This window comes from Protobothrops mucrosquamatus, unplaced genomic scaffold (genome assembly GCF_001527695.2).
Source record: "Protobothrops mucrosquamatus isolate PMUCROS unplaced genomic scaffold, P.Mucros_1.0 scaffold110, whole genome shotgun sequence".
In the NCBI taxonomy this organism is placed as follows: domain Eukaryota; kingdom Metazoa; phylum Chordata; class Lepidosauria; order Squamata; family Viperidae; genus Protobothrops; species Protobothrops mucrosquamatus.
In genome coordinates, this window is record NW_015386482.1 from 944,690 (window position 1) to 955,977 (window position 11,288).

General features: G+C 33.1%; 1 protein-coding gene across 1 annotated transcript in view; it reads left to right on the plus strand.

The window, feature by feature from the left end:
• CFAP43 (cilia and flagella associated protein 43) overlaps nt 1-11,288 on the plus strand; it is a 47,835-nt gene that overhangs the window by 25,491 nt on the left and 11,056 nt on the right. Inside the window, exons 20-31 of the mRNA XM_029283498.1 lie at nt 367-444; nt 1,997-2,122; nt 2,727-2,831; nt 3,534-3,650; nt 4,460-4,660; nt 6,494-6,700; nt 7,289-7,378; nt 7,473-7,553; nt 8,985-9,110; nt 9,779-9,898; nt 9,978-10,085; nt 10,489-10,575. Of these exons, the coding sequence (XP_029139331.1) occupies nt 367-444; nt 1,997-2,122; nt 2,727-2,831; nt 3,534-3,650; nt 4,460-4,660; nt 6,494-6,700; nt 7,289-7,378; nt 7,473-7,553; nt 8,985-9,110; nt 9,779-9,898; nt 9,978-10,085; nt 10,489-10,575 (1,446 nt within the window). The remainder of the gene's footprint in view (nt 1-366; nt 445-1,996; nt 2,123-2,726; nt 2,832-3,533; nt 3,651-4,459; nt 4,661-6,493; nt 6,701-7,288; nt 7,379-7,472; nt 7,554-8,984; nt 9,111-9,778; nt 9,899-9,977; nt 10,086-10,488; nt 10,576-11,288) is intronic.

Consider the following 11,288-nt stretch of genomic DNA (forward strand, 5'->3'; position numbering starts at 1 on the left):
GAATGCATGGTTTTTTGGATGAGATACTGGATGTGTAAACTAAATCTTTGTCTGAGTAAATATTCCAGTTGTTCCTTAGAATTTTTGCAGTCCAAACTAGAAATAGCACAGAATTCTACATGAAATATGGAGGCTTAATTAATGCTTGAACTTTTATAGATCAATGGATCTGCTATTTTTTCAGGTTTTGTACCAATACTACTCAATCTTAATATGGGAAAAAGAGCTAGCAAGGGATAGTGGTTGGATTTTTTTTTTCAATTTTACAAACTATAGTTTTCATATTTTAATGCTCATCTACCTTGTTTTGCTTTGTATGTCAAAAATTGCACAGTTTCCATTCCTCTGTTTCTTGTGACATTTCAGGCAATCAAGGATGAAACTGACCGTTTTGCTGAAAAGAGAAAAGAACTAAAACATGGAATTAAAGCGCTTCGTAAAAAGGTGTGCATTGATAAATCACCAGTTTACTTCCAGTAGTGGTGTGAGGACATTACTTCTATGTTTTTCATGCTTACTTTCATAACACAGCTTATTTGATTGTGGCTTTTATACAGTCTTAAAATCCTTTGTTTTTCCTTTGCCATATAGCCGTAACTTGCTTATGAGGGGTCCTTGGTGCTCTCTAAGTTTGCTTGTTTTCTTGCAGACGTTTCAGTAGCCAAACAAGGTAACATCATCAATGGTAGTAACTTGCTTAGGATTCATGTAATGGGATTCCACAAAGATGTAGGTTGAATGTAAATAGCCAAATTATTTATCTGAAAAGATAATAGGGATCTTTTCCATGCATCTTGAAATCCTTTATTTTTAGTTGGGAAACATCTATACCACTTCAGCTGTATATGAAGGACAGTTGAGAGCAGACTAGCAACAACTAATCACTCAATTCATTCTGTTGGAAGTGCTTTAATTTGGATTCCTGTACTGAGCAGTGTTTTGGACTCAGTGGCCTAAACCACCCATTTCAATTTTATAATATAACTTTAAAAATGTAAGAGTTAGAAAGGTGTTCTAACTAAACATTGTCATTTTTATTTGATACTTAATGTAAGATAGTAAAACATCACACAAACCATATCTAATAACTATAACAAAAGTTAACTTGCACCTAGTAGAAATTTGCAGAGAAAACAGCCCTTTCAGTCACCATGTAAAGTACAAATATGATTTGGAGCCTTTTTCAGGAAAAATAATCATTTGATATATTTAAAATTGCAAAACTTCATGAGATTTTTCTATGATCTCGTACCACAATGCCAGAACCTGTTTTAATATTGGTTGGAGAGACAGTGGGCCCTCTAGCTCTCATAGACAACGTGTCTCTTATCCTGATTTAGGCCTCAGGTGCTTATTTTCAGGTGTATACTTAATTTCCAACTTATTGGGAATTAGATAATAGTTTGCAAAAGAACTATTGCAGTCCTGCAAACTAAGTCAAGACAGTTATTTTGAGGCTACTGAAAATGATTAGTTTATAAAGCCAAATTGCTGTTGTGTGAAATAACTGCTTATTGTTTAGATTGGTTCTGTCAATCTAAACTAGCAATCTTCATGCTAGAGTCCCTTGTTCTTGACGATGACTACACCAGATTTAATTCACAGTGCAAATGATTATCGTATATTTTTATGGATTCAGAATTTTCATTACTTTCATATGAAATGGACCTGTATTATGCTTGTGTTTAAAGATACAATGTGCTTTGCGTGGTTGCTGTACAAGGTAGTACTGGCAGGGATAACTATATGGAAATGCAGTCTTTCAAATATTTGGAGACATATTAGCCAAACTCCTTGTCTCTTCTTGATGATGTCCAATGGTTTGCATTTCCTTCACATTAAACTTAGCATAGCTAGTGATTTATTATTATTATTAAAACTTATATATTGTGATTATACTTCAAACATATAGTATATCAGGATAATCATAGATTCTCCATCTCTTTATAAATACATAATTCCCTCACTATTAATTTCTGTATCATTACAAAAATAGATTCAAGAAATGATGTTTGAAAATTCAGTTGCACCTAAAATTGAGAAACTGGATCAACAAGAATTCAATCTGGATGTAGAAGAACAAGAGAAACAGCAAACACACAGTGCTTCAGAAGTAGAAAGGGTATGGTCAACTTGTTGGGATTCAATTTACTTTTATTTGTCCTGAACAAAAAAAAAACTTTGTATAGAGAATGAGAAGAATTCTAGAATGCTGAAAGTCGATCAGAATTATACAGTATATATTGTTCCTTAGGACTAGATTTATAAAGATCAAATAACTTCACCATTCAAATAAATAAACAAATCAGAAGTTGGAATGGGATTATCTTAAGGAACTGGTTTATTTATTTCTGCCTTTATTTTTGTATTTTCTTCTACAGTTGTAGAATCCAAGAAAGGAAAATTGTCCTTATCAGTCACAATTGTACAATTTTTGCTTCATTATAGAAGTGACACTTAAAGATTTACACATATAAATGTCACTGGCATTAATGAATAAAGCTTTTCTTTACTTTATTTACAGTTTCCAAATTGACATTTATTCTATCAACATAATCCAAGTGACAAATGTTTAAATCTATGGGTGTTTTCGAGGATTTTTGTAATACATAAGATTTTGATTAATATTATATATTACATGATTTACATGAGTGCAGGGTTAACATGAGTGATATATAAACCCAATGGATTTTTGATCCTCATTTGTTTTCTGTTTTATGATAAAGGTAAGGAAGGATATAGAGATGGAAAATCTAGCCAATTGCTATTTACGTGAGATGATCAAAAAAGAGTGTTGGGATACTATGTTGGTTAAAGGACGTTCAATTAAGGTAATTTTTTTTTCTTTCTCACTTTTACCCTGCTGTAACTAAAAGGCAATCAATGCTTAAATTAATTAAAATCTAGGAAAATACTGCAGGTAGTCCTTGGTTTGGCAACTGTTTAAAGTTATGGTGGTGCTAAATAAGGAGACTTACTGCTGTTCCTCAAAGTTCCAGCCTTTGCAGCATTCCCATGGCCATGTGATCATAATTTGAGTGCTTAGCAATGGCCTTACAATTATGATGGTTGCAACATCCATCATGATCACCATTTGTGATCTTCACTGGCAGCTTCTAAACAGCAAAGTCAATGGAAAGCCAGCAAATGGTGTTCCCCTATGACATTGCACCTAACGACCATGCAAGATTTGCCTAATGACCACAATGGAACTGCTGGAATCATTATTGTAAGTCATTACATCACATGATGATGTACCTTGTAACTGATGGAGTTCTTAATCCCAATTGTTATTGTTAACCTATAATGTATCCAAATCTATTACCCAAACATGAAAAGCATCTTGAGACTAATTCATATGGGAGAACATCCTACTGTTTAGTAGAAGATAGCTTTAAAAAGAAAAGAAACAATTAATAGTACAATAGTACACCTCTAATAGTACAACATGAAGCTTTTGTAAATTGAAACTATATTAAACATTGTATTTGGAAACAGCATGAATTATACTTTCATTTTTTTTCTTTCCAAAGACTTTCCATTCTTCTTCTGAAGTTCAGAATTATCCAATGAAAGAACGAAGTCCAGAAGAAAAACGAATGTTGGAAAGAGTTTTATATTTAAAGAAGATTGAATCAATAGATATGAAGGTAGAATCTTCTTTTTTCCTAAAGATGGAAAAATATTTTTCATTGCCATGTTTATATTGTCTGATGATTCTAACATTCCAGTTTTTCTCTTAACTATTCCCATGCTGGAATGGTTTAGGCAGATTATTCATCTAGATCAGGGGTAGGCAACCTTGGCTCTTTTATGACTTTTGGACTTCAACTCCCAGAATTCCTGAGTCAGCATGGCTGGTTCAGGAATTCTGGGTATTGAAGTCCACAAATCATAAAAGAGCCAAAGTTGCCTACCCCTGATCTAGAGCCTACTGAATACTGGTCAGGTAATTCATGTACATTATTCACATAATGGAAAATACCCCCAAAAGATAAATATATAAGAGAAATATATATATATTAAGCATAAAAATCCACAGTATAATGGTAAAATATTATATAAACCAAAAACAAACATAGTATGCATGGATTCTAGGACATGTAGAATCTCACTGAAAAAAACATGCTTCCCTGCTTCCCTGAATGTTAAATTAACACTACATAAAATGGCAGATATAAGATTTGATAACTGAAATGCCATAAGATTTAAAGAACAAGAAGGTTAGTAATCTTTCATATAAAGTTTTTTTTATTCCATATCCTTCTCTGGTGCTGCTCTTATTGGTTCTCTCTGACAGCCTGAGTTTGCTGCTAGCCTATGTACTAAATTTACAGTATTGCGTTGTTTTGGCTTCTGGGTCTTAGAATACGTCTTTTATTTGAGAGAAATGTTTTCTAAAAAACTTACTACAGTTTATGGTATTAGTAATGATTATATATATATATATATTATCCAGCTTCGAAAGAAGATTGTGGAATTTGATGCCCAACCTTCAGTCGTTAAAGAGGAAGGGGAGAAGACAGAAGAAGAAGAAGAAAAAATAGATGCACTGATTGGGAGTCTGAGTGCAATGTATGGTGGGAACACATCTCTTTTATATAACCAGCTGGAACTGCATACTAGAGAGGAGAAAATAAGTCAAATTATATTGCTACGGGTAACTTTGTCATTCTGTTTATTTCTTTCACTATACATAGGCAGAACTGCTCTTGTAAAGCATTCTGTATCTTATAGCAAGAATAACTGAGCAATAACTCCAGGTAGCTCTAAATTGGTTTTAAACAAATCATATTTAAGTCTGGAATTTGTATGATGCCATGTTTGGATGTCCATGTCATGTTTTCAGGGAGAGAAAGCTTCACATGTACAACGGTACATGTCATCTCTTCTGCAGAAATATGCGTTCAAAATATGACTGTCTGCAGGAAGTGAGCAACATCAGTAGGGGCAGGATCTATAAAGTAAATTCTCTGGATTTAAGGAATTACAGCTAAAATACCCAGAAGCATTTGTAAACTATTGTAATACCCTTGAGAACCTACAGTAGTTAATATTTATTTATTAACAAGAGGCTCATATGGACCTATTTTACAATGCAGCTCTTAAATTCTTTGCACTCTGTGAATAGAATATTACTTCTATTTCAGAAAGCAATAAAAGCAAGTCATTATTAATTTGCTTACTATACTGTTTATATATCATGTATGTTTATATAAAAATCTGAAAAGTTTTCAATAATCAAATAAAAGATAAATATTAAGAAGAGTTATAAACAGGCAAAAATCAACTTAAAAAATAAACAAAAAGTCTAAAATGACATCTGGCATATCACAGAACAGGGAGCATTCCACATGTCAGGTATCATTAAAAGAAAGTGTCACTGGCAATTAGCAATCTGCTATATTGAGAATGGTATCTTCAAAGACTCTCCCTAAAGATTTCTTTATTTGCTATTAATCAATTTCTGTTAGAAAAAGTGCAAGGCTTTGAATTGCAAAAAACTTTTGGAAGTATAAATAGGAAAATGTAAATGTTTTTCTGAGCTTTTATTAAAGATCTGATCAGCATCTTGGATTGGGAATATGTTCTAAACAAAGACAGAATCATGCTTCAGTAATTCAGTATTCCCATCTCACCCTATTCCTTTATAGGCAGCATGATGTGACAACATTTCTCCTCTCATATTTATCACCTATAGTTATTTGTTTGTTTGTTTAGTAAAGTTATTCCCCATTGCGAGCAACCAGCTCTTTGTAGCTTACAAGATATACACCATATAATAATTAAAACGTCCATGGTAAATGACAATGAAAATAAAAGTAAATAAAGTATTAAGGATGGTGCAGTGCTTTAAATCAAGAAAATGCCTGTGGAGTAGTTCGTTTTTTAACAACTTTCTAAAGGTTTGTAGGAAGGATGTGAGTCTGATCTCCAAGGGGAGGCTATTTCAAAACAGCAACATCACCAGAGAAGCAGTGCTGACTTATCTCAATTCACAGACTACCTAAAAGTGATCTTCAGAGGTGTTTAATCATTTATACTTCAAGCAGTATAAAACTATAACTTTGTGAACCCAGTCATTATGGCTTATTTAAGAAGCCATGGCTGAAAAAGTGAACATAGTCATCTGTTCTAACCTAATATAATCTATTGATAGCTGACCAGTTTGTAGAACTGGTCACACATAATGTTAAACCCAACTTAAGTGGGTTTGGCTTAGCATCCTTTATGATTATTATGCAAGAACCAGGCTTAAAAATTATCCCATCTTATTATTAGATATGAACACAACTTTAAAACTGAATCTTATATAATTTTATCTTTCCAACCAATGGTTCTAAGCAAAAGCAATGAATTTTTAGAGACCAGTGGTCAGAATTGCAAGCAGTTTTAAACTACTTGAGGTCACTTAAGAAACTTAATTATTTCACATACAATATTACTACATACTGTTTGCTGTAATATTTCCATGATATCCTTGATATTTCAGGATATTATCTATAAGGTGAAGAGTGCTTTCAATAAGGACTTTGATTCAGTCGCACGAATGAAAGAGCTGGAAATTTCACGTGTGAAAGAGAAGAACATAAGAATATCACAGATCTTGAACCAGCTTGATATTAAAGAAGAAATCTGGGTGCCAACTCTTACAGATAATGAGAAACCAGAGCGAGCACTGGTGGTTCAAGAATCAGAGGTCAGGTTTTTGAGATTCCCAATGCTTCTCACTTGATATACAGAATAAATTTAAATAGCAATACTAAGTATGTCATCTAGCTTGAATCCTACTCATGGGATTGAGTACGACTTGTTTTAAATGTACAGAGCATAGAGTTAACTGTTTAAACTGATTGTTTTTGTTATGCTTTTTCATATTTTCTATTTTGGTTTTTAATCTTATGAGATGCCAATTGTCTACTTAGACAGAAAAGTAAAGTAAAAACATTACACATGGAATGCATGTATGTGGTTCAGATAAAAACTATTATTAAGATAACAACAAACTTTTCTTTCCAACTACACCAATGTATAATAGTGGTACCTCATATATAAAAGCCTTTAAACCAGGGTAGCACAGGTATTAATTTATTCTACAATCTTAAATATGCACTATCATTGTAGAATTCCAATGTTTACATCTTGTAGAGTACTCACAGATTGAAAGAATCCATGTTTGTTATGAAGTAAAAATTTAAAGGAAATTGTAGCTGGGGAGCTTGTTAGGGGGAAAAAAGTGAATTGCTTGCTCATAGAAGAAGCTAAACCTCATCTTTTGTTCCCATAGATCAAAGTAGAAATGTACTTAACCCCAGTGCAGAAGGCAAAAAACAAAATTATGGCTCGGATTGAATATAAAAGACGACTTGCTGCTCAGGTAGCCTGATGACACAGTGCCTTATTTTCCACAGTTTTTCTAGCTTGACCCTTTATCTACTCTTTATCTGATCTTTTATTCTGCCATTCTTCAGGGTGACAATGCAAGAGAACGTGGCCTTATGGACATGATGAATGGAGTCCTTGAAATAAAAAAGGAAGATATTTTGAAGATGGTGAGTTATGTTTCTATTAAATCATAAAGGTTTCATGTGATTACCAACTAATATAATATAATCAGCGCTTGTCCCAAAAGATTATCTCTGATCCAGAGAGGTGCAGTTGAAAAATTTAGGTAGGATAGTAGGCAGACAAGGAGGAAGATAATAGACAAGAAGACTTACAGAAAAATGCTGCTGAAAGACAAAGAATGAGGGAAAGATTGCTGAGTTTGCACATACAGAAATAAAAATAAGAGAATTTCAGTATGCAGGCAACAGAGTTATTAAACCATGCAATAAATGTTAAATTTACAAGCATGCCATCCATAGGTGCCCACATGTATAAGTATACATGTTGTTACCTACAAACTAGTAAACAATACAATAAATGAATACAAAATAAAAAAATTCATCAGAAATTATGAATTAGAAAGATCATAAGACACAGAACTCACAGAACTAAGGAAACTATTCCCAATAGTTTAGGAAATAAGTGCAACCCACTCCCTCCAGACAAACTGTTAAAGCAGTTAGATACCTACTGTATGTCCTTCAGGTACCTTCAGAAGAACACAGCTGTAGGTATCTTAACCTTATCTCAATGCCTACACAGTTCAAATTATAAGTTAACTCTTTGACTTGGTGATTTTCTTTTTCTGATGCTGTAGAAATTTGGGCTAATTGCACAGTGATAGAAACTCCAAAGAAAAGGGTAATCATATAAACTACAACATTTTAACTACAACATATAATCAACAGATGCAATTCTGGGAGACAAAGGATTGGGGGCACATGTCCATCATCATCATCACTGTTCCTAAATCATCCATAAAATTGCAAAAGCTGCAATTGCCACATGCCATTCATAGAAGTGTGCTAGCAGCAAATATATCAGAAATATCCTGTGTTGAACATGTAACAATCCTGAAGAACAGAAAACATGTCCATCATTACTTGCTTCCTCAGAAAAAGCAGCTGACTAACCCGCTCCTTAAGTATTGTCAGAGTCATAAGAGCGGATGCCCAGCAATGTACTTCCAAAGTATCATTAGAACCAATTGTATCACAAAGTACAGTATATGAGAGATTTCCCACTCTGATTCCATGGCCCTGTCAATCCAGCTAACGGGGGTTTGTTCAAAATGCAAAGAACCCAAAATTGTAAAGGTTTCAAACATTTATTTTCAAAGTTATTTTAAACAAGTTCCCATATCTCACATAATTGTTAAAAACTGGCTTTCCATAGGGTTCAACAGATACCAAAGAGAGATTGGAAAGTATGTTATTCTCATGTGACATAGAAGATGGATGCATTAGAAAATACATTCTGGAACTTAATTAAATTTAATTTAATTAAGATTTAACTTAATTAAAACGTTTGGTTTTTGCAAATACCCAATGTCCACTGTTGTTTCTGATACGGTATGCTTTCTTCGATATACTCAGGAGATTCCACCACCTCCATTTGCATCAAAAGAAGAAACCCTTTGGAGTGAAGAAGAAAAAAAAATATATAAGGAGTATGAAAAGAAGGTTAAAGAACTGAATGAAGAAAGAGAAAAACATCGAAAGGTAAACAGATACAAAGAAAGATTATTAAGCTCTTTTTCATTAAAGAGTGGAACATTTTTTATTAGGAAAACCTCCTTGATTACTTTAAATCAAACATAGATAGTCAAATATGACCAATGTAATCTCTTTTCCAAATATTCCATTGTCAGATTTAAAAATAATCACATTTTATATTCAAAATTTTAAATAAATAGGAATGAATTATTAGTCTTAAGCATGAATGAGGCAGTCTTCACTTTCCCTCATAAGACAAAGAAGATCACGCCAGTTTTCCTGTATTTGGTTTAATTTCTTTTTATGCCATAGATGTCAGCAACATGCCACCTTAGTTGTTTACTTTTATTATTTTCTGAATGCTATTCTTTTATAGTGTACAATTCACAAGAAACTAGTGGACCAATTCACTTAACAAATTAAATTTCCATTAAATTTGAATAACCAAGAAATAAGGGTAGCTTTTCTCTAAGTTTTTCTTAATGTCATGAAATTAACAAAATATATTTACAAACCTGAGTTTGATGAAGGGGATTTTCTTTTAAGTTATTAATAACTTGATATTAAATTCTTACTTGGTATTAAATTGAAAAGGTGTCAAGCATTTCTTACATATTGTTTTTATCTGCCATTAATATTGTCACATAGAGACACTGCACCTTTTCCTTCCACAGATTCTAGAAACTGAACTCAGAAAGCTTCAGGGTTCAATTCAGGAAAGTACTCAAGGATTTGATGAAATCCTGAACAGGCTCTTTGACAAAAAAGTCCACTGTGAAATGGTTATATATCAGGTGAGCTTGAATAATATTTATCATACTTGCTTCAATATAAACAGCAGTCTTATTGTTCTCTTTTCAAACTTTTTACTAGGAAGAACTTAAAATAACTAACCTCATCTATTCACTGCTTCTGGATGAAGAGCTGACCTCAAGAGAAGCTGCACTCCATCACTATCTTAATAAAAAAAGGAAGGAAAAGGCAAGAACATCTGAGGCATGGGGGGGGAGACGTTGACAAAATATTTATTTCTCATGATACCTGCCCTTTTGGAATCAAAGTGGCCCACTCAACAAATATTTACCATAACGTTCCCTCATCTTCTTGAAAATATTATCAATAATTCTTTACAAATATCTCTTACATTTCACAAAAGTCACATACTGCTGATAAAATATGTTTTGCTTGTTTGTAGTTTTCCATGTGATTAAGAAAATGTCTTACATTTCTGACTGATGCCAGGGACATGCTGAATTCAGTAAAGTTAGTCCCAGGGGGTGAACAGAGTTCCTGTATATAATCACCAGTCCAATTGTGCTAACATAATTTAACATCTTACGTTCCAATGACAAGCAATCATATCCACCTTTGTTTATTTTGCTAGGTAATATCCAGTGAAGCAGTAAAGGCAGCTAAAACAGAAGTGGATGCTTTTAGAGAAGCCTATGATATATTAATTGCTGAAGACAAAGTAAGAATTTAAACTTCGGATCAGTGTTTTTCAACCTTGGAAAATTGAAGATTTATGGAATTCAGCTTCCAGAATTCCATTAGCCACACATTTTCAAGCAACCAAGGTTGAGAAACACTGCTCTAGATTCACACCGCTTTTCATCTGAAGCTGTGGTATTTAAGGTTATTGAACTATTGAAGCTTATTGAATTTGATTAATGGATTAGACTAAGCTAGATAATTAAGTCCAGTTTAATTTGAGATCATTTGTGTGGGTATTTTATTTAAATATTGAAGCAATTGCTCATCTTTAGTGGACATAATAGCCTTGGAGATTGTTTTGTTACAGCATGGATGCTTTCTTCTGATAAACAGCCTACTTCATAAGCTGAAAGATCCAGCTAGCAGACATTTCTTTCTTTCTTGAAAAATCAGTGAGAACCACTATCATTATGGTTCTCTCTGTCTTCTTGCAGGGATCCATTGTGTCTGTTATAATTCCCCTGAAGGCTCAGGGTCTATTTTTTTTTCTGAACAGACTTTAAAAATCTGAATCTGAAAAAAAATGAAAATCATTGAAGCTTATTGAATTAGTTCATTTTTCAGTTCTAAGGGCAAGACTGTAGCATTTGTAAAGTGGGATATATGGCAAAATTTCAAGATGTTGGTTGTGAGTGAGCAACTGAAGCTCTGCCCATTTTGTACATACCATTTATTTATTTATTTATTTAT